The sequence below is a fragment of the Tauraco erythrolophus genome, chromosome 6, assembly GCF_009769465.1.
Source record: "Tauraco erythrolophus isolate bTauEry1 chromosome 6, bTauEry1.pri, whole genome shotgun sequence".
Classification (NCBI taxonomy): Eukaryota; Metazoa; Chordata; class Aves; order Musophagiformes; family Musophagidae; genus Tauraco; species Tauraco erythrolophus.
In genome coordinates this window covers 71,311,966-71,334,335 of record NC_141470.1, presented here as the reverse complement: position 1 = coordinate 71,334,335, position 22,370 = coordinate 71,311,966, and the positions used below count along the sequence as shown (strand labels likewise).

The window sequence follows — 22,370 nt, the reverse complement described above, 5'->3', positions numbered from 1 at the left end:
TGCTCAGTCTCATGTCATTGCCTCAAGGCAAAGGAAAGAGGGAAACCCTCTGAGAAAGGCAGCCCCATACAGTTATCTTCAGTTTTCCATCAAGCTTTAACTACTAAGTGATTTTAGTGTCTTGGGATTTGCTGCTCCTTCCAATGGAGTCATGGTAGCACCTCTTAGGGTGATGGCAACACATTTTCGTGTGAAAAAATCAGATCATGGAATGGTTTGACAGAAAGGACCTCAAGATCATCTAGTTCCAACCCCCCTTGCCATGGGCAGGGACACCCTCCACTATACCAGGTTGCCCAAAGCCTCATCCAACCCAGCCTTGAACACTGCCAGGGATGGGGCATCTACCATCTCCCTGGGAAACCTGGTCCAGCATCTCACCACCCTCCGAGTAAAAAAAATTAATCCCTATATCTAGTCTAAATCCCCCCTCTTTTAGTTTAAAAGACCTCCCTTTTCCAGCTGATGTACAGGTAGAAGCCCTTTGCATCCCTAGCCAAGTTCAGCTCCATCCACACCTGACCCCATCCCCACACAGCCAGGCAGCACCCCTACATTCTTCCAGGACACCTGTCCCTGCTTCCACTGTCTGCACAGTGGACAGAGGCATTAACCCAGGTAGCACTTAACTCAGACATTCCCATTTGTTTGGTGTTATTTACCAAGTATTTTTCCAAGTTTCATTGAATTCCCATACACAGAGCTCAGCGAGCTGCTTTTCCCCCAGCTGGCTGGATAAACTCGTGCTGAGCTCCATGCTGCTGCTGCCACCCTACAGCATCACCCCGCAGCCCTCCAGCTTTTGGGGCAAGCACACCTCAAACCCCTGCTCAGCAGCTGCACGTCCTCAGAGGAACCTCCTCACAGGAGGTTTGACATGAAAGCTCGCTGAAGGCCAAAAGCTGTAGTGTCAGGCATGCCCGCCTGCTTCTGCCAGCTCGGCACGGGGCCCATGCCCGCAGGACCCGTTGGATCTCTGCTTCTATCACCGCAGACACCAGAACAGGCTCCACCTCAAGAAGGTACTCGGTTCAGCAAGGTACTCACCAAGGACGAGGGGACAGTGCCCTCTGGCTCAGGAGGGAGGATTCACCACCACACAGAACACTCCAGTCACCAGCCCAGTGTCTGGGTTTGTTCCCATTCCCTCCTCACCATCCCACCTTGGTAATTCAATAATCAGTGAGACAAAAAAAAGGCTTATTAGGGATTCCCCAACTAGATGGGGAGCACCCAGCTGGAAGACATCAGCCCATTTGCCATTTCAGGCCAGAGAGAATTAGAAAGCCCAACCACAGGCCTCTGGCACACTTGGCAAGTGTTTCTTTACCCACCTGCCTTCAGTTCTATCATACCACAACCGTGAAGTGGCTGGAGACCTCAGAAAACACCAGATAAAGTGGAAGGAGTGCGTGGCTCCAGCCTTATTAATTCACTTCCTCCAGAGGAAGGTCACACAGCACTTCACTCATGGGCTCCAGCAGACATCTGCCCTGTCCAAAGGCGGCCACTGCCCAGGATGCCATTACCCTGTCTTGCTTTCGTATCCATTGTAACTTTCCCCAAAGCACTACACCTCCTAGCAAGCAAGGAAGGCTTACGCACAAACTTCAAGGGAGAGCTCTGCATGACAGACATGTTGCAACCTCACCATTTTTTATGTTAGGGAAAGCACAGTGTGCCAGCATCTAACCCAAGTGAGACCAGCAGTACTCGCAGCTGCACTTCAGCGGACTGTCTGGCCGGTCACCTACCAGCCATTTCGAGAAAAACATTCTCCTGCTCTGCTCACAAACCTCGGGGGCATCCCACAAGCATCAGCGCTCTCAAGACCACCTGGTTTCTATGGGAAAGCTGAGGACAGCGGGGCAGCACCCACCCCTCTGGGAGGACCACTGTGAGGGAATGAAAACCCCAGAGCCATCAGAACCTTTACAAAAGGCAAACACGCACACGTCGGTCGGGTAGGGACACTTATTTATTGAGCGAGGCTGTGCCGAGACGCTGCAGATGTGTCAGGGCGGCCCAGGGAAGCCCCGGGAGCTTCCGGCGACAGCCTCATCCTCCTGGCGCTCAGTCCAGCTGCAAAAGAGCGAGAAAGGCGGGAGAAGTCAGCGAGGAAAGGCATACTCGCGCCTGCCGCGCGGCCCCGGTGCCGAGCGCTCACCTTGATGAAGCCGATGTCCTTGGCGTACTGGCGGAAGCACTGCCGGCACATATTCAGCCCGTACTTGCGAATGAGGCCGTGGCGGTTGGAGCACACGCGGCTGTGAGGGAAGAAGAGAACAGGGCCGGTTAGGGCGGGTAATGGCGGCGGCGCGGGGGGGGGGGGGATGAGAGATAAACCGAGGCGTCTGCCGCAGCCCACCGGCCACCCGGACGGCGCCGCGGTGCGCACTGACCAGGAGCGGGAGCCCTGGCCGAACTTCCTGGGGTGACTCCAGTAGAGCTGCTGGTGCCCCATGCTGCCTGCTGCGCGCCGGGCTGCGAGAGGAAGATGGCGGCCCGCGCATGCGCTAATCAACGCCGCGCCGCATCCCGCCCTGCCCCGCGCGGCACGGGAGGCAGGCGCGGAGAGGCGGGCGGGCGGCGCGTGCGCAAAGAAAGAGGGAGAGGAGCGGGCGGCGCCGCTCCCCCGCCTCCCCGCGGCGTGACGTCAGCGGCGCGAGGACAGTAGAGGCGGCGGCGCGGCGAGGCGAGCGCCGGGCGCGGTGGCGCGCGCCTGTAGTCCCAGCTACTCGGGAGGCTGAGCCCGCCGGATCGCTTGAGCCCGGGAGTTCTGGGCTGCAGTGCGCTATGCCGAGCGGGCGTCCGCGCTAAGGCCGGCATCAATATGGTGAGCCCCGGGGAGCCGGGGGACACCAGGTTGACTAAGGAGGGGTGAACCGGCCCAGGTCGGAGACGGAGCAGGTCAAAGCTCCCGTGCCGGTCAGTAGCGGGATGGCGCCTGTGAATAGGCACTGCAGCGTAGCCGGGGCAACACAGAGAGACGCGGGCTCCTTTTGCCCCCCGACCGCCCCACGCTTTTGCCCCCCGCGCCCCCGCGGACCCCCGCCCGCTACCGCCTCCTGCCGGCGCCCCGCGCGGGTGCGGCGAGCGCCGCACCGCCCCCTGCTGGCGGCCGGCGGCACCGGCACTAAGTGCGCATGCGCCGATTTTCCCGAAAAACAGGGCTGGTTTGAGAAATCCCAGCGCGGCGCGAGTCTTAAAGCCTAAATCCGGTACTGCAAGGATTCACTGGTTGGTTTTTTTCTCTCCTAATTCCGGTTAACGCAGTGCAAACCGACTCTCCCGCAGGGGATCCACAGGTTGGCTTCCACCCAGCTTAGCACCTTTGAGACAGGAATTCTTTTGAATTCAGTGGTTACTTCTTTTAAATTCAGTGGTTTTATTTCAATTTCTACACCTAGGCTTAAAGCAACTCTTCCTAGACACTGAAATTTCACTCGTGAGTGGAGATTCCCAACCTGCCCTAGCTCTACCAATCTGCTTTGACATCGTGAATTCTTTAATTTTTTTATTTTTTCACTTTATTGAATTTTTTCCCTGTTATTTTGGTAGTGAGTTTTTCATAAGGCCTCACATTCTGCTGCTGTTTAGGGAGTCCGAGCCACTGTTACGAGAGCAGGTGGAGGACAGAGGGTGGCACTGGGATCTAAATCAAGCAAATGGCAACTGCACGTCGCAGCGGATGAACGTGGCTTTTTACCCAAGCTTGCTGCCTGAATGCCTGTTAATTTGCCCAGAGAAGCTGTGGCTGCCCCATCCCTGGAAGTGTTCAAGGCCAGGTTGGATGAGTGGTGGAAGTGGTGTAGTGGAAGGTCTCCCTGCCCATGGCAGGGGGTTGGAACTAGATGATCTTTAAGGTCTCTTCCAACCCATTCTAGGGTTCCGGTGGTGTTACCTGAGCCTTTTCTGGCAGCAAACCCACCCTTCAGCCGACCCAGCCCTGCCACGCTGGGGACAGGCGTCATCACCGAGGTGATACTCCGTCACGGGCAGTGGTTTCTGCTGCCACTGTGCCGGGCAGAACTTCAGAGGGAGCGCTGGTGCCTCTGCAAATGAACACACAGAAGGAGTTCTTGTAAACTTTGTAGAAGTCGCCCAAAAGATTTGCTTGTGGACCTGCGGCACAGAGCCGCTGGCCCCAGTGAGCGGCCATGTCCCCCACCGAGGCTGGGCAGCTCGCCTGCCCCGTTCCCTGCTCCTCACACCGGCCTGGGCTCCTCGCTGCTGCCAGCGCGGGCGATGTGCCGGCACCGAGCCCAGGGACCGCCGTGCCCGCAGCGGCGCTCCCCGCGTCGCCTCCGCTCCTGCACGGCCCTCAGTTCCCGCCGTGTCCCCTCGCGCCCGCCACCGCCCTCGACGCTTCCCGCCGAGCCGAGAGGAGCCGAGCCGTGCCGAGAGGAGCCGAGCCGAGCCGAGCCGAGAGGAGCCGCGCCAAGCCAGAGCCGAGCCGAGAGGAGCCGCGCCGAGCCCGAACCGAGCCGAGAGGAGCCGAGCCGAGCCGAGAGGAGCCGAGCCGAGCCGAGAGGAGCCGGAGCCGAGCCGAGAGGAGCCGAGCCGTGCCGAGAGGAGCCGAGCCGTGCCGAGAGGAGCCGAGCCGTGCCGAGCCGAGAGGAGCCGCGCCAAGCCAGAGCCGAGCCGAGAGGACCCGCGCCGAGCCCGAGCCGAGAGGAGCCGAGCCGAGCCGAGCCGGAGCCGAGCCGAGTGTCTCCTCCAGGGGGCGCCGGCGCACAGCCCCGCGCTGAAGGCCCCTTTCTCGGGCTGCCCGCGGCTGCCGGTGCCGCCGCTCCCGCCGCCCTCCCCTCCCTTCCCGCCCTGCGAGCCCTTCCGCCGGGCGGCCCCGCACCCTCCGGCCGGCGGCCGCCGGGATCGCGGGAGGCAGGCAGGCATCGCGGCGGGCTCCTGTGCGCGGGGAGCGCGGGAGGCCCCGGGCGGCGCCGCGCCGGTGCGCGGGCCGTGTGGCGGCGGCGGCGCGGGCGGCGATGCGGCTGCAGTGCGAGGTGGAGGTGGTCAGCCGGCTCCTGCCCTCCTGCGGGCTGCGAGGCCGCGGCCGCGGCACCAGGGCGCTCCTGTCTCTCGGCCGGCCGCCCGGACGGGCGCGGGACGGCGGCGGCGGCGTTTACCTCATGGTGTGCACGGCGCGGGACCGGGCCGGTGCTCGCTACAAGGTGGGGACGGCGGCGCCGGGGGCGGGGGGTGAGGGCCGGGACCGGGGCGGGTCCCCTCGTCCCGCCGCGGCTGCTGAGCGCCCGCTGTGCCCCGCAGGTGCAGGAGAACGTCGAGCGGTTCTTCACGCGGTTCGTGGAGGAGGGCAAGGCCACCGTGCGCCTCCGGGAGCCCGCCGTGGACGTCTGCCTCAGCAAGGTGGGTGCGCGGGGGCCGCAGCCGCCACCGGTGCCCGTGCTGGGAACCGGGCGGGGCAGCTCCCCGGGGTCTGTCCGGCGAACGCCGCACAGCGACTGAGGCTTCGCGGTGTTTGCTGGCCGCCACGGTTTGGGCGTAGGACACGTAGACGAGGCAGCATGGAATCATGGAATCACGGAATGGTTTGGGTTGGAAAGGGCCTCGAAGATCATGCAGTTCCCACCCCCCTGCCATGGGCAGGGACACCCTCCACTACACCAGGTTGCCCAAAGCCTCATCCAACCTGGCCCTGAACACTTCCAGGGATGGGGCAGCCACAACTTCTCTGGGCAACCTGTTCCAGTGCCTCACCACGCTCAGAGTGAAGAATTTCTCCCTTAGACCTAATGGAAATCTGCCTGAAGGGACTCGGGTTTGTGTGTCCTCAACAGGGTACAGCAAAAAGAGAATTACAAGGAGCTCACCCATTTTGTGCCAGGAAGGCTGGGCCCAGCTTCCTTGCTGTGCTGCACTCTGATTCTTCCTCTTCTGCTCCCTCTAGGAGAAACGGCGGGAGCAGAAAAGTAGTCCTGTAGTCCTTCAGCTTTTTCCTGTAGTCCATCCAGTTCCAGGGATGGGGCATCCACAACTTCTCTAGGCAACCTGTTCCAGAGTGATGAGGCACTGGAACAGGTTCCCAGAGAAGTTGTAGATGCCCCATCCCTGGAAGTGTTCAAGGCCAGGCTGGATGGGGCTTTGGGCAACCTGGTGTAGTGGAAGGTGTCCCTGTCCATGGCAGGGGGGTTGGAACTGGGTGATCTTTGAGCTCCCTTCCAACCCAAACCATTCTAGGATTCTATGATTTTATTTAGTAAGCAACAACTTTTTTCATCTGATACAATGTCTCGCTCTTTGGCCATGAGTTCTATGAAACGAGTCATTTCTTGTAGTCTTTTTAACTAAAACCTGGAAAATATTCGTGTTTTAGTGGCCAAGCAGTGTGCCCGCTGTGGATTTCAAAGCCGGAGATGCATGGCATGGATCAGCGGTACAGTCACCACTTGCCTGAATCCTTAGCTCATACTGGAACTCACTAGTGTGTTCATTTACAGCTCGTAGGATATTTGGAAGCTGTAAATTGGTTTTGATAATGCTAAACTCACCCAAAATACCACACATTCATGTTCAGTTTTGATGGTTTTTTTCTGTGCCCGTTCCACTAATCTTTTGTCAGAGAGGAAAGCGGGCCAGCTTTTTTAAAACCTTAGAGTTAGAATGTGTCAACCAGAGCAAATCATACTGATTTTTTTGTTTGGAAAATCACTTTGACTTTCTGTTGCGACCCTGATTCTTTGGCCTGAAGGCCATCCTTTAACAATTTCGGTGATGTCAGACTCAGCAGCTGTAATCACGAGTGGTGAAGCTTACTCCTTGACGAGCAGGACGCTTTCTCAAGGGGCCTGTCCAAGGAGAAACGCACAGGGTGTGTTTCAACTGCAGCTGGCACTGACAAAAGTCTTGCCAGAGCGGAAAAGAAAATGGAAAAAAACCAAATGGATGTGTACTCGGCACAGCAACTTACTGACAAGCAAAAAACGTGACCCAGCAAGAAAGAGAGAGCGCTTATTTTACTAGGAATAAGACCAAGAACTGAACATAAGCCTGAACACAGTCGCAGTCGCCCAAGATCCTGCAGAACGTGGCACGGGAGCGCGGTGCTCTGGAAATACCTTCTCTGTGCAAGAGTGGGGGCTGTGGTGGTGAGGAAGGCAGCCTCAGTTTGGTGAAGGGAGCGTTTTGCCTTGCAGAGTTAAATGGAAAAGAAGCAGCATGTGTCCAAACCCAGTTGAGTTTTTCTTGTCAGAAGCAAATGCGCTGTGTATCTCGCAAAAAAGAAAACTCACGCGTGTTGCGTTAGATCCAGAATAGCTTCTCGTTCTGTGTCCTTCACTTGGAGTATTTCCACTGAAATGTGAGAAGTCGAAAAGTTATCTTGGGACAAAGGTACAAAAGCAGGCCTGTCATAAGGGGGTCTACTAGTAGCACAAAATTAGAGAGCAAAGGTCTGTGTTAGTGCTACGAGCTCTGAGTTAGCCCACTTGTAGGGGCTGTGAGGAACCTGCGCGACAGGCGTTCCTTCAGTGTGGGTAGTGATGTAGTCAAGACCTGTATCTGCTGTTTTCTGCGTGGGAAGATAGTCCACGACCTTGTCAGACTGAAAAGAAAGTCTCAAGCAAATGGAATGAAATGGGAGTTAGAGCAATGACCAGAGGTGCTCCAAGGAGGCTAAATCCTTGCTTCCCATTTTTAACACAAGGCTCATCCAGGAACAAATCCACTGCATTCTTCCAAAGTCAGTGATACTCTATATTCCTCTTAAACGCTCCAAATCCAAAAACCAAATTTAAGATGACTTTTCTGCTAGCCTTTCACAATTTCATTACAGAAGGGCTTCTTGACTCTCAAAGATGGACAATAGCTTTGGAGCAAAGACATCTCCAGGTGTGCCTGTACTGATCGTGTGCACCTACCAGGCAAAACCCCTGAAACATGGGGCTGGAGCATTCCACCCCGGAGCAAAAATAACAAAGTCGCTGTGGGGTTTTGGTTTTTCCCTTCAGCAAGCCTGTGCCTGCTGCGTTGCACGCCAGGTCTGAAATCCGCGCAATCTCCAATTGCCTTGTCATCATTCATTTAGTCCCGAAACGAGAGACTCGTGAGGAATCAACACTGATTAACCTCTTTTTCTGTGGTTGAGACTTCACACTCGGGGCAGCAAATTGTGTCCTGAGTGCTTCCAACTAATTCTTTGCTTTTTTTCTTAGATATGTCTTTGTATCTTTCTCAGCATACTCAAAAGTTTCTCAATAACAAGGTTTACAGATACTGCTTTGCCCTTACGGAGGTATCGTGGAGGAAATTTGGTTCAAGGATCCAGAACACAAATCACTCTTTATTTTGAACAGCCCGTAAACTTATTCTTAACAACTTAGAGCTTTTGGCTACAAGAAACAGGTCTGTGCGCGTCATGCTTTGCAAGCAAAGAAATATTGCCTGTAACTCAGTCCTAATGTATAGTTACACATTTCACTTGGTTTTTACAGATCTGGAGGACTTCTTCTTCTCACTTCCAAATTTAGTGGACTATTTATTACCCTCGGCAACATGACAAACCTGCGTGTAGTTACGGGGAGTCCCATAGCTAAATGTTTCAGCCTGGCTGAGATAGCAAACGGTGGTGGTATTGGATACAAAGGTTTTTGGCATGCAGCTTCCCAGTGTCTGGAGGGTACCACATCAGGAGCTGAAAGAACAGATGTGTGGGAGATACTAAAGGAGAACAATCGCTTTAGGTTACTGCTGCAGTCCAACATGTTGGACCTTTATTGTCACGTTAGGATCCAGAATTCTCCAGGATCATTGCTCTGTTGTGCTAGATGCTTATAGCATATTGTGCAAGCTAGTTGTGGACACTCTAGAATTTGATATAAAGGAATACATTTAGAATCATAGAATCATCTGGTTGGAAGAGACCCTCAAGATCATCGAGTCCAACCATTCATCTTGCACTGTCAGGGTCCCTAAACCATGTTCCTCAACATCAAATCCACATGGTTTTTAAACACCTCCAGGGATGGGGACTCCACCACCTCCCTGGGCAGCCTGTTCCAATACTTCACAACCCTCTCTGTAAAGAAATTTTTCCTGATATCCAACCTGAATTTCCCCTGGCGTAACTTGAGGCCGTTCCCTCCCGTCCTGTCATTCATAACGTGGGAGAAGAGACTGACCCCCATCTCCCTACAACTCCCTTTCAGGTAATTGTAGAGAGCAATAAGGTCCCTCCTGAGCCTCCAGTTCTCCAGACTAAACAGCCCCAGCTCTCTCAGCTGCTCCTCATAGGACAAGTTCTCTAAACCCTTCACTAGTTTTGTTGCTCTTAAATTAATTAAATTAATTTGCTCTTAATTTAGAAGCAAAGTTGTCTTTGAGGTGCAGAAATGGGTGTCACTAGGCTTGGGCATGTTCCAGCTGGGAAGAGAGTGCAAACCTCTTGATACTCAGAGCCATGCCAAAACTCCCCGTTTGTTCTTTCCTGCAATGAGACATGACTTTTACTTGTATGGATGCATCCTGCTTTTTATTTTATCCTTCACTTGATAGCTTTACATCTGTCAGCTGCACGTCAGCTTGAGCGGAGACTTGCTGGGGAATCTTCGTGGCCTCCTCTGGACCTGCTCGAGAAGGACATGGAGCTGCTGGAGCGGGTCCAGAGGAGGCCACGAAGGTGATCCGAGGGCTGGAGCACCTCTGCTATGGAGACAGGCTGAGAAAGTTGGGGCTGTTCAGCCTGGAGAAGAGAAGGCTCCAGGGTGATCTTATTGCAGCCTTCCAGTACTTAAAGGGGGCCTACAGGAAAGCTGGAGAGGGACTTTTTCCAAGGGCGTGTAGTGACAGGACAAGGGGCAATGGCTTTAAACTGAAAGAGGGGAGATTTTGATTGGATCTAAGGAAGAAATTCTTCCCTCTGAGGGTGGTGAGGCACCAGAACAGGTTGCCCAGAGAAGTTGTGGCTGCCTCATCCCTGGAAGTGTTCAAGGCCAGGTTGGATGAGGCTTTGGGCAACCTGGTGTAGTGGAAGGTGTCCCTGCCCAAGGCAGGGGGGTTGGAACTGGATGATCTTTGAGGTCCCTTCCAACCCAAACCATTCTATTATTAAATTTAGAAGAGAAACATTTGGTCACCCTGTTATTCCTAAAACTTAATTATCAGTACAACAGATGGATCACAGCTTTCCTGACCTTTATTTAAAATCCAGGTCATCTGATTCTCCGTTAATTTGACTCTCTGTCCTTGCTGCCGTTGTGTTGTTCCACACCTAAAGCAAAATCAGTCAGTTGTTTGCAGAAGGACTGCAAATAATTGTCCTGGTTCGATGCTGGCACAACCAAAGAGAGCTGTGTGTGACCAGAAGCACACACTTAACCTGCCTTGAAGCTTTCCACCTTCCTTTACGTTAAATTTAACCCCAACTTCCATCCTTTTCGTGCCTCGCAACCTTCAGAAGCGATTGCCTCAAGTTTCAGATCTCTGATTCCCCGTGTGTGTTTTTATATCAAAACTGCCCCTTTACCGTGGTGCAGGTTAGGAGGATCACCGTGCGTCAGGATTTTTTTTGTGTACTTTATTTTCAGCTGCGAATTCAGTGCTTTGTTCCTTTTCTGAGTAACAGAGGCACAGTTTGTTTGATCTAGATTATTCGGAGAGGTCACAACTTCTCATTCAAATCGCATGCCATTTGTTCTTAAATACTGTAAACAGCACGTCAGCCCGACAAGTCGGAGTGGTTTCCCTTTCCCACTTCATTGCCCTGCTGAGTTACTGCCTCCTGCTACATGCACAGAACAGTTCAGAAAGTGTTAGTACAAGTGAGCACAGGAATAATGAGCTTTTAATTCCACATTTGTGTTTTCCTGCAGGCAAATGCCAGCAATTTAAAGAATTTCCTTTCAGCTGTGAGGCTGGCTCACCAAGGGACTGACACAGGAGCTCTCCCGCTCTCAGCTTTGGTACCAGCAAAAACCTCGGAAGTTGAAAAACCGAAGACAAAAATGATCATCACTTCGAGAAGGGACTATCCTCTCACCAAAAACTTCCCTTACTCCCTCGAACACCTCCAGGCCTCGTACTGCAAACTGGCTCGGATCGACACACGCGTGCTTTGTTTGAAGAAACTCCGAAAACTAGACCTGAGTCACAACCACATCAAGCAGCTGCCAGCCACTATTGGCGACCTGACCTGTCTTCAGGAGCTGAATTTGCACGACAATCACCTGGAGTCCTTCAGCGGGGCGCTGTGCAACTCCACTCTTCGGAAATCTCTTCAGTTCTTGGACCTGAGCCAAAACAAAATCAAAGCACTGCCCATTCAGTTTTGCCAGCTGCGAGAACTCGTTAATTTAAAGCTCGATGACAATGAGTTGATTAGGTTGCCGTTCAAGGTTGGCCAGTTAGATCATCTACGCTTTCTGTCGGCAGCTCGAAACAAACTTCCTTTCCTGCCCAGTGATTTTAGGAAACTCCGTCTTGAGAACCTGGACCTCTTTGGAAATCCTTTTGAACAGCCTAATCCGCTGGTTCCCAACATACAGCTGAAAATACCGTTGACTTTATTAGAGTGTGCGGCAAGAGCAACCGTAAATTACAGGTAAGAGTAGCGTGATGGGCACAGACGCACCTACTCGGTGTCAAGTCTAAACTTTCCTGACTTGGGTTTTCTCCTGTCAGTGCCTGTTGCTCTTCACCTGTTAAAAATCATAAAGTTAAAGTTGCTTTGAATTCCACTTGTAAAATCCTCCCTGTGTTCTCCAGGATGACGCAGTAAATTGGTGACGTGGAAGCATTTAGAGAAAGCTAGAGATTGAAACGTCATTCTCCACAAAAGAGGGACACCATAACAGAATACTCCAACCATGGGAAAAGGGAATCAGTTCTAAACCCCTGAAGCGCTTCTGGCATTTTGCATTGAGGAGCTTACGTTACCGTGGATTTTGTGGCACGGCTCGTATTTTGTGTTGGGCTCTAGCTTGGAAATTGCTGTCAGACAGGGTTGCCCTTCACCTCGTGCAGCTTACGTTCAAGTACGCTAAAACTAGGTGTAAAACCTGTTAGCCTGTCACTGCTGGCCTTACACACACCGAGTAACCTTAGAAAATGCCACTGGGTGGCTTCTCGGAGGGCAAACATCACGCTGGAGTTGGCGATACCCACGGCAGGCTTCTTCCTACCTGAGGTTTGCCTTGAGCTGTTCGTTTCCTTTGGTGTTGGAGTGAGGATGTTCTGTCTTGGGCAGAGAAGCCCGGTTCTGAGATAATTTTAGAATTATTAGTTCACCAAGTAAACGTCATCCTTGCCAGGCTGCTGTTTGTTATCAGTTTTTCTCACCTTCCCCCACACCACTTGCATGGCTCTGCCTGCGTGCTGCTGCCTGGGATCCTTCCGGTGCCAGCTGCTGCTACTCCCACCCTGCTCTGGGTGGAAAGGGAGCAAGAAGATGAAAAGGAATCACAGGTACAGAACGGGGGTGAGAGACAGGCTTGAAGTGTTCCTAATCCACATCCTGTGCCCGTTCCTGCCTTGGGGGTGGGCAGCACCCGGTAAACCTGGGTTAATTGCTCAGCAATCTGTGCTAAAGGTGTCCACAGGTGTGCAGGGCACACCCTGGGCATGAGCTGAGCAACCAAATGTTCTGGTTCAAATCTTACCTGCTTCAGACCTCGCCTGATTTTATTAGAGTAATGAAACTCCACGTGTCTCCTTTCCCAATTTGATATAAATGCAGTGGTTTTGATACAAATATTATTAAGGCATGGTTGTTTTGTTGTTTGCTTTTTTTCTGGAGAATATAATCCTTCAACACTGGTGAGATTTTGGTGCTCAGTTACATTAGTGATGTTCCTGAGGGTACTCAGTCATTAACCCAGCCCCCAGCTTCCGTGCAGCATGCTTTAAAAAAAAACAAATAGCAGCACACAAAATAAAAAAGGCTTTCTGCCCCAGGGGTCTCAGTGAGGCAGCAGGCAGTGGGAGCAGTCCCCATGCCCAGGGTCTGTGATTCTTAGGAGATGGCATTGGTCGAGTGGTCCTGAAAAGTCTCATAAAGTGGGCAACAGCCATTCTGACATTGACTGGAGATGAGAATTAACAAAGAAGGAGAAACAGGAGTGATGATGGGCTGCAAAAACCTCCAGCAAGGAAGAAAGCAGAAGGAGGGAGGACATAAAAGCAAACGTTTGGACATCAGTCTTCATAGTGATGTTCTGGGCAAGTCCCAGAGCTGTCATTATGCTCGTCCTGACCAGGAAAAAGGATGTCCTGAAATTGAAGTGGTGAAAAAAAAAACCACAGGAGTCTTAGCTATGTGAGTGATGGTGTGTAGAAAGAATTGGGAATGTGTAGGTGTAGTCAGGATGTGAGTCAGTGAGACCTTCTGTGAGTCTCCTGACAGCCGGGCACTGGTGATACCCCCACTTGGAAGTTAACAAAGTATTTCAGGGCAATTATTTATTTTCTGCCCCCAAATACAATGCCGCTCTGCTGCGAATTTAAAAAGCAGCAATTCTTGTTCCTGTCACTGAATGTCGTTATTGACGTGATGGATGGAAAGAGCAGATGCATCACGAGAACCTTAATTTACTGCCTGTAATGTAGCAGTGCTGGAAAACAGCTCATTTTATCTCCTGTTTCCTCTGGATTTGGTGGGTTTAAGGTACCACCGCTTCGTGTCAGAGAGAGAGGAGTGGCTTGTGGGTGCTTTGTCAGGCCAGGATGCAACACAGTGATCTTCCTGGCTGATGTGAGGGAAGAGCAGAGACGTGCCCAGTTGTCTCACCATTTTTGATCAATTCTCCAGTTCTCCATCACTGTGATACAGGTTGTTAGGATTTGTTCTGGTTCTCCTTCTAGCGTCCTCTGGAGTTCAGGTCATTTGTACTCAGGGGTCAGTAACGTGGTTGCATGTTTTTAGTGGCTGTCTTGGAAAACGTGGTTTAATTCCTAACCAGTCTAATACTGCAAGTGAAAAAATTTCAGATTTGCCTTGTCTGTGATCTCGGAAAGGCGTTTTTCCAGCTGGTGCATATGGTGTGTCATGGTGCTTGAATGACATCGGTTAATTTTGTAGGGAATTCACACTTGCCTCTCTTGTTCAACAGAATCCCTTATGGTTGTCATCTCCTTCCTTCTCACCTCTGTGAAGATCTGGAAGTGGCTAAAACATGCCAGTGCGGAAGCGCCTGTCTGAGCAGCTTCATCCAAATCACGGTGACCATGAACCTCCACCACGTGGCGCACACCGTGGTCCTCGTGGACAACATGGGAGGTACGGAAGCACCCGTCATCTGCTACTTCTGCTCTCTAGACTGCTATTCCCAGTTCCTGGACAGGTGCCTGCAGAGCAAAAGCTCTGCCTGAGGTTCGGGCCAGTGACGAGGAGCCCGAAATTGTTTTCTGCTCATTACTTACCCACTTGTGCTGTCCCAGGGCATCTGCTGCCGATAGCAAGGACGAGTCTTGCAGTGAGGGGGCACTGTCGGCCCGTCCTCGCCACCAGGATCCCTCCGGTTGGAATAAAAAGCGATGTGTAGCGTGAATGAATCTTCCTTAGAATGTGTTTTGCTTGCTTTTTCCTATTGCTGTGGCTTTGTTCGGAGCATCGTGACAGTTCTGTTTCATGGTGTAAGTGGTTCCTTCTCCTAGGAGAAGGAGGGTGAGCGTGCCTCACACCGCTCTGGGCACTCTCCGCACTCTGCCTAGAGACAGCTGTGGTGACTCTGTCACTGGACTGGACTCTTCCCAGCTTGTCTGCTGCAGAGCAACTTGGTAGGCTGCTACGGGAAGAAATGACAGTGTGAGCAGATCAGAACTGGTCATGTAATTCCAGGTGCTTCTTTTCAAAAGGTTCTGTTACAGCATTCTCACTTCCAGCAGGGACCAGCACTGCCGTTTTTTTACTGGAGCAAATGTTTCCGGGTTTATCTCTTTGTTATACAAGAAATGTCTTTTTCTAAATATATGACCTTTACTTTGTTTCTGAACTCTCACGTTTTAAAGATTCTTGATTTGTTCACTGTGTCAGATTATTAAATTCTGAAACCCTTCTATGTACACATGAATTGTGTTTTTCTCTAATTAAGAGTTTTTCATCCAGCGTATTCTAGGGATAAGCTCTTGCCCTTTTTCCATGTCAAGACACTAAAATATTTGAGAGTATCCACACACCCTCATTTCATGTCTTGTCAGCTGGTCCATGGCTGGGGATACTGGAACAGCATGGAACAAAAGTGCTTTGAGCAGGCGTCCCGTGCCCTGGAACACATGATGGCTTGGAGGGCGCATGCTGCAGTTATTTTGGAAGCAGTACCGACTGGCCAGGAGTGAATTGCACATCCCGGGTCACAGAAAAATACACCGCCGTGGCAAACAGGCAAACAGGACATTTGTAGTTCCCGAGAGCAGAACCGATTTACACGGGGCTTCGGTGACAGCCAGACGCCATGTAGGGCGTGAGGAGGAACCCAAAAGGCAGCAGCAGGCTTTGGAAGAGTGCACCAGCTTGCAGGTGGCACTTAATGTCTCCTGCGTGAGCACAACCTTCCAAACAGGTTTTTGAAATCATCTGAAACTGAAAGATTTGAAACTAGTCTGAAACTCTTTACCAATCCGAGACATTCCCAGCAGAAATAAACACTGGAGCACATGCTCCAACAAGGCCAAGAGACACCTTTTCCTGAGGAAGAGAAACCTTTATTCTACAAGTATTGAGTGTTATCAAAACTTTCTGCAAATGTCAGAATAACTTGGCTGTGGGTTTTTTCATATGGTATTTGTACAACAGGAACTTTTAAGCAACTACAAGTTGTCCCAACACAAGAAGGACATGGAGCTGCTGGAGCGGGCCCAGAGGAGGCCACAAAGATGATCCAAGGGCCGGAGCACCTCTGCTATGGAGATAGGCTGAGAGAGTTGGGGCTGTTCAGCCTGGAGAAGAGAAGGCTCCGGGGTGATCTTACTGCAGCCTTCCAGTACCTAAAGGGGGCCTACAGGAAAGCTGGAGAGGGACTTTTTCCAAGGGCGTGTAGTGACAGGACAAGGGGCAATGGCTTTAAACTGAAAGAGGGCAGATTTAGATTGGATATAAGGAAGAAATTTTTCACTCCGACGGTGGCGAGGCACTGGAACAGGTTGCCCAGAGAAGCTGTGGCTGCCCCATTCCTGGAAGTGTTCAAGGCCAGGTTGGATGAGGTTTTGGGCAACCTGGTGTAGTGGAGGGTGTCCCTGCCCATGGCAGGGGGGTTGGAACTGGATGATCTTTGAGGTCCCTTCCAACCCAAACCATTCTGTGATTCTACGATTCTAACTACAGGAAGATTTGGATGAATCATTCCTTACATGTTGCTCTTCAGAGAACTTGGGAAGGAGGAAGCCAAGCGTGGCTGTTTGCCTCAGCACGGATCTTCAGAAACCTCCGGGGGGGTTCGAAATAGTTATGTGCTAATGAGAGATCTTGTCCTGATTGCAGCAGCCTGGAGATTACTCACTTGGAAAAACACCTTTTAGGTGGAGTGCATGATTAAGAGGGAAGTGGAGTGGACGCAGGAATGTGGCCTCCTGTGGGACTCCTCAGGAATTTAGGATGCAGATGTGTGGGTGTCGCAGTGTGCAGTGGCTGGGAGCCTTCCAGGGGAGCCAGCTGTGCTGGGCGAGGGACGAAGTGGCACCTGCATGGCGCAGGGGGCCCGCAGCCTGCCAGCCTGAAGTTGCCCAAACCCTGCTGTGCTGGGAGAAGGGATCGGCTGGGGGGTTCAAGGCCAATGTGGAGAGGAGAGTGGCTCTCTTGGCATGAAGGCAGGCTGTGAGCCGTGGGAAAGGGCTTTTTTTATGGGAATGTTTTGCTGTCAGCTCGGCATGTACTGCTGGGGTTTTAATCCCACGTGTACACTGGGGTGCCGTTATCTCCGAAGTGAATGGCATCCCCAAAACTTCCCTTCATCTCCTGAAACTACGGCAGCTGACGGAGTACTGAGGAGGATGGCAGGGTGCTGGAGCCCTGTTCTGCGGAGGTTCCTCCCCAGCCATCGCTGCGTTGGTACCACCTTCTGGCAACACACCCAGGGTGCTGCCATCTCGTCACCTCCACGGCCGTGCAGGGTGTTCAGTCTGGCTCTGTGGGGCACAGGCTGCCTTCCTGGAGGAAGAAATACTTAAAATTACGGGAATGAGTACTGATGGTAACCCAGACTGAAAAATAAATCCCCAAACCTGTGTGTTTCAGTACCACCTGTGCAGGAGGAGGAGGTGGCAGCAGCCTCCTAAAAGCAGCGGTTTGGTGCTAAGAGAGTCTGGGGCCTCCTGGAAACTCACACTGGGGCTGTCAGCCACCGCCATCCCCAAACTGGGCTCAGGGGCAGTGGTCAGGTTTGTAAATCCCATTAAAGCTTTTTGAAGGGAAACTGGTGCTGTTTTCTGCAAGTGCAAAGTGGGTAGAGCTCTCCTCCTGCTGGGGGTCCCGAGGACCTGTGTGGGTGACGGTATGTGACCCCCAGAAGCACACCCCGCCGTGGAATGGTGCCCAAAATGGTCACCAAGTTTCACAGCTGGCCCCGTGGCCACCAAGGAGAGGGGCTGGGATGCAAAGCACTGGATTACAAGAGGGATTCTTGCAATTATTCAGAATTGTAGAATGATTGTCTTCTTACAGATTACTTTTCTAATTCCAGAATGGCATCTTACCTTCTTGTAATTCTAGCAGTATTATATATTATTTTTGTAGAATTATAGTATGTATTATTCTTGCAGTTCTAGAATTATTTCATCTTATTCTTGCAATTCTAGAATGATATTCTTATTCTTGCAATCCTAAAATGGTTATCTTATTCTTGAAAATCTAGAAGGATTTTATAACATTTTATTCTTGCAAACCTAGAGTGATTTTATCATATCTTACTCTTGCAAATCTAGGATGATTTTATCACATAGTATTTGTGCAATTCTCGAATGATTTTATCATCTTATTCTTGCAATTCTAGAATGACTTTCATATTCTTGCAGTTCTAGAATGGTTTTATCATTTTATTCCTGCAATCCTATGATGATTTTATCATACATTATTCTTCAAAATCTAGAATTACGTTATTACTTTTATTCTTGCATATCTAGACTGATTGTACCTTATTCTTGCAATTCTAAGATGATTTTTATCACTTATTCTTTCAAATCTGGAACGATTTTATCATGGCTTATTCTTGCAAATCTGGAATTATTTTCTTCTTCTTGCAAGTCCAACTGATTTTCTTATTCTTGCAACTCCAGAACAGTTTTATTACCCTATTCTTATGATTTTACCTTATCCTTGCAACCCTGGAACGATTTTATCATGGCTTATTCTTGCAAATCTAGAATTATTTTCTCTTTTTCTTGCAAGTCCAACTGAATTTCTTATTCTTGCAACTCCAGAATGGGTTTATTATCTTATTTTTATGATTTTATCTTATCCTTGCAACCCTGGAATGATTTTATCGTATCTTATTCTTGGAAATCTGGAATTATTTTCTCTTCTTCTTGCAAGTCCAACTGATTTTCTTATTCTTGCAGCTCCAGAGTGGTTTTATTATCTTATTCTTGCAACCCTAGCATGCAACCCTATGATTTTACCTTATCCTTGCAACCCTCGAACGATTTTATAATGTCTTATTCTTGCAAATCTGGAATTATTTTCTCTTTTTCTTGCAAGTCCAACTGAATTTCTTATTCTTGCAACTCCACAACGGTTTTATTGTCTTATTCTTATGATTTTACCTTACCCTTGCAACCCTGGAACGGTTTTATCCTATCTTTTCCTCGCAAATCTGGGATGATTTCCTTATCCTTGCAATCCCAGCATGATTTTCTCTTTTTCCTCTAAATCTACAAGGATTTCCTCCTCCTCCCCTTGCCACCCCACAGCGATTCACCTCAGCGCCGCCGCCGACCCCCCCCCGACCCCCGCCATCCACTTCTCCGCCCCTCCCCTTACACCACGCTCTGCCTAATTATTCCCCCCCGCAATTACCGCTGACCAATCACCGTACAGCTTTGTAAAGCACTCAAAAGGGGGGAAAAAGCCGGGGCCGGGAGGCGGGAGACGCTGCGGGACGGGCTCTGAGCCCGTCCCGCAGCGTCTCCCGCCTCCCGGCCGTGAGGGAATGGCGCCCTGAGGCGAACGGCGAACGACGGAAGCGCCGCTGAGTGACGGCTGCGGCGACCAATAGCAGAGCGGCGGCGGCGCTGCTGGTCGTCCTATGGCGTGCGGCGACGTGTGGTGCGTGTGGGCGGTGCCAGCGCGCGCGCGCTGCCTGCGGGAACGACGGCGGCGGCGGCGGCGGCGGCGGGAGGGCGGCGGTGGGAAGCGGGCGGCCGCCGCCGCCGGGAAAAGGATGCGGCTGCGGATTTACAAGCGGAAAGTGTTGCTGCTGGCGCTGGCGCTGGGTCTGTGCGCGCTGGCGCTGTGGGGAAGCGGAGGAGGAGGAGGAAGCGGGAGGAGACGGCAGCAGCGGGGCGGTACCGGTAGCACCGGGGAACCGGCGCGGGTCAGCGAAGCGCCGCCGCGCCGGCCCGGCGCTAACGCCTCGGTTGCGTCTTTAGCACCGTTGGTTCTCACCGAGAACGGGACGCTGAGTTACCGCTCGCTCGTTTACCGACTGAACTTCGACCAGCCGGTGCGGAACGCCGGGCGCTTTCCGGCGCGCTCCGCCGCCGCCGACGTGGTGCTGGTGGTGCAGGTGCACGATCGAGCCGAGCACCTGCGGTTGCTGCTGGAGTCGCTGCGGAGGGCGGCGGGAGTGGAGAACGTGCTGCTGGTGTTGAGCCACGACGTGTGGGCCGAGGAGCTCAACCGGCTGGCGGCACGCGTGGACTTCTGCCCGGTCCTGCAGGTCTTCTTCCCGTTCAGCATCCAGCTCTACCCCCGCGAGTTCCCCGGCCACGACCCCCGCGACTGCCCCCGCGACGTGGGCAAGGCGGCGGCGCTGCGCCTGGGCTGCATCAACGCCGAGTACCCCGACTCCTTCGGGCACTACCGCGAAGCCCGCTTCTCCCAGACCAAGCACCACTGGTGGTGGAAGCTGCACTTCGTCTGGGAGCGGGTGCGGGCGCTGCGGGAGCACGCCGGGCCCGTCCTCTTCTTGGAGGAGGACCACTACCTGGCGCCCGACTTCTACCACGTCCTCAAAAAGCTCTGGGCCCTGCGCCAGCAGGAGTGCCCCGAGTGCCAGATCATCTCGCTGGGCACCTACAGCCCCGTCCGCGGCGGCTTTGCCGGCCGCGCCGACAAGGTGGAGATGAAGACGTGGAAGTCCACCGAGCACAACATGGGCATGGCCTTCGGCAGAGACACCTATCAGAAGCTCATCGAGTGCACGGACGCCTTCTGCACCTACGATGACTACAACTGGGACTGGACTCTGCAGCACTTGACTGTCTCTTGTCTTCCAAAGTTCTGGAAAGTGCTGGTTCCCGAAATCCCCAGGATTTTTCACACGGGGGACTGTGGCATGCACCACAAGAAATCCTGCAGACCGTCCACCCAGAGTGCCAAAATCGACTCTCTCTTGAACAGCAACCAACAGTACCTGTTTCCCGAAACGATGAGTGTCAGTAAAAGGTACTCCATGGCACCCCTTTCCCCTCATGTGAAAAACGGAGGGTGGGGAGATATTAGGGACCACGAACTCTGTAAAAGTTACCGCAGACTTCAGTGAGGACCGTTCTCGCAGCCTTTTTCTTTTTGAGTTGTTCCATACTGTCTTTTACAGGCACACACGTGTATAAAAAGCATTTATGAGTTGGTTTCTGCTTTAATATGAATAAACATTCTTGTAAAAGGTGTCCCAAAATGGTCATCTTTCATGTTCGGCAACCACGTTCTGGAAACGGGTTCCTGCTGCTGCCGGGGCTGCTCGGAGCGGCTTCGCAGCCCCTACGCAAAAAGTGCCGCTGCTGTGTGTACTGGGAGGAGAAAATGTGGATGTAAGTGCATCTTTCATGGTGCTCACGGTGCTCTGGTGTGGGATTTTTCCCCCCCCATCGGTAGCAGGGCGGTGGTGCCTCCAGTGCCGGGCTGGGAGTGGTGAGGAGCGAGCGAGGGGATTGAGCTCTCCTGGAGCTGGGCTTCGCACGCCGGTGGTGCCAGCACCTCCCACCAGCCCTCCGGCCTGGAGTCACCTCGTGCCTGATACCTCCGTCCTGGTTTGGTTGCGATGTGTTGATGAATATATGAAGGAAAAAAATATCATTGTTTTTACTACAATGTAGAGAAATATACGATTTTTTTAGTTCTGCCAAAATAAAATTCAGTTGTTTTGTAATACCAGAGAAGTTCTTGATTCTCACAGAAAGATGATGTCATCTCGTGTTGCTAGAAATTCAGGACTGGAGCTGGAGGTGGGGCGGGAAGAGCATCTTTTCTTTAATCCAGAGGGCAGAGCACATGCCATCACCCCTTCTAGCACTGCGTATTTAACTTCATTAATTTTTTAATGATACTCACTAATTGAGGCAGAATAGAGTAACAAATGCGTGGCACAACACTTCTTTTGTTTGGATCAAAAAAAACCCAAAAAAACACGTCGCTTTCAAACTAGTCAGCTGTGTAAAGCGACCAGTAAAAAATAGTGCTGTGTAATGGAAACACGCTGAACTGGAGCCGAAAGCCAGGAATAGGAGAGAGCCGCGGCGTTCGTTAACGTCTGACGCTTCCTCGCCCGTTTGAAGTCTGCTTTAATGGCATTCCGCTTTGAAACACAACTGGTGGCAGTGGCACAACTGGTAGCAGTGGCACGTGAGCAGAGAAGTACGGTGCAGAAAGCAAGCACTACGCTAAAGTGACAGACGTGAAATGTTTACGGGTAGGGTTTAGACCGAGAGATTTGGAGGGGGGGAAAAAAAGGTTCATTTCTTTTTTTAATTAGAGAAAATGGAGTTGGTGCTCTTTGGCTACAAGAGCTACTTTGAATGGAAGGGGTGTAGCAAGGCTCTCCTTTTGCCACGGTTTGTCACCTGCTTTATGTGAATACGTCGGTTAAACGTTCACTTGAGAGCGCGCCAAGTTTTGCGGAACACTCAAAGTGGCACGGAGAGGTTGATTTTGACAGCACTAAGCAGCTCTCTTTTTCCAGGGGTAATTTAACTGCCACCATTTTGCCCCAGCTGGGGTACTTGCTATGTTTTTGCAGTTTCACAGAGTCAGGGCCGATGCTGAAAAAGCTGTGCCTGTGCCTCAGCCCTGCGATTCCTGCCACGAGGAGCTGCACGAGTGTGAGACAGCTGATCGGGGTCCAGCTTCATCCACCTCCCCTCCTCCAGCTGGGCCAGTGTGTCCTGGAGGGTAGGGCAGGTGCTTTTGGCAGCTGTGGCTTCCACTGAACTTCCACTTACACCAGGTACCCCCACTGCAAGCACTTGCATTTAACGTAGTAATGTAAGAG

The 22,370-nt window shown here is 52.0% G+C and overlaps 3 protein-coding genes and 1 non-coding gene across 4 annotated transcripts; 3 read left to right on the top strand and 1 right to left on the bottom strand.

The window, feature by feature from the left end:
• Nucleotides 1–1,960: 1,960 nt before the first annotated feature.
• On the bottom strand, nt 1,961–2,512 carry RPS29 (ribosomal protein S29). Its single transcript, XM_086613703.1, has 3 exons — nt 2,403–2,512; nt 2,168–2,267; nt 1,961–2,082 (listed from the first exon to the last, which is right to left on the bottom strand). The coding sequence occupies exons 1-3, from the start codon at nt 2,462–2,464 to the stop codon at nt 2,074–2,076; spliced, it is 171 nt and encodes a 56-aa protein (XP_086469829.1). The 5' UTR covers nt 2,465–2,512; the 3' UTR covers nt 1,961–2,073.
• Nucleotides 2,513–2,701: 189 nt separating this feature from the next.
• LOC147528653 (signal recognition particle RNA) lies at nt 2,702–3,001 on the top strand. Its single transcript, XR_015222231.1, has one exon.
• Nucleotides 3,002–4,988: 1,987 nt separating this feature from the next.
• Nucleotides 4,989–14,970, top strand: LRR1 (leucine rich repeat protein 1). Its single transcript, XM_086613406.1, has 4 exons — nt 4,989–5,174; nt 5,272–5,370; nt 10,830–11,557; nt 14,064–14,970. The coding sequence occupies exons 1-4, from the start codon at nt 4,989–4,991 to the stop codon at nt 14,320–14,322; spliced, it is 1,272 nt and encodes a 423-aa protein (XP_086469532.1). The 3' UTR covers nt 14,323–14,970.
• A 4,352-nt stretch (nt 14,971–19,322) lies between these two features.
• Nucleotides 19,323–20,806, top strand: MGAT2 (alpha-1,6-mannosyl-glycoprotein 2-beta-N-acetylglucosaminyltransferase). The gene has a single exon (XM_009981244.2). It carries the CDS (start codon nt 19,323–19,325, stop codon nt 20,643–20,645), a length of 1,323 nt encoding a protein of 440 aa, XP_009979546.2. The 3' UTR covers nt 20,646–20,806.
• The last annotated feature ends 1,564 nt before the right edge of the window (nt 20,807–22,370 follow it).

Bases quoted from the DNA above. Each gene is read 5' to 3' on its own strand.
- RPS29 (XM_086613703.1), bottom strand. From the start codon at position 2,464: ATGGGGCACCAGCAGCTCTACTGGAGTCACCCCAGGAAGTTCGGCCAG. The intron at 2,268-2,402 runs GTCAGTGCGCAC...CTTCCCTCACAG, and splicing joins GGCCAGGGCTCCCGCTCCTG to CCGCGTGTGCTCCAACCGCC.
- LRR1 (XM_086613406.1), top strand. From the start codon at position 4,989: ATGCGGCTGCAGTGCGAGGTGGAGGTGGTCAGCCGGCTCCTGCCCTCC. The intron at 5,175-5,271 runs GTGGGGACGGCG...TGTGCCCCGCAG, and splicing joins GGGCCGGTGCTCGCTACAAG to GTGCAGGAGAACGTCGAGCG. The intron at 5,371-10,829 runs GTGGGTGCGCGG...GTTTTCCTGCAG, and splicing joins TGGACGTCTGCCTCAGCAAG to GCAAATGCCAGCAATTTAAA.
- MGAT2 (XM_009981244.2), top strand. From the start codon at position 19,323: ATGCGGCTGCGGATTTACAAGCGGAAAGTGTTGCTGCTGGCGCTGGCG.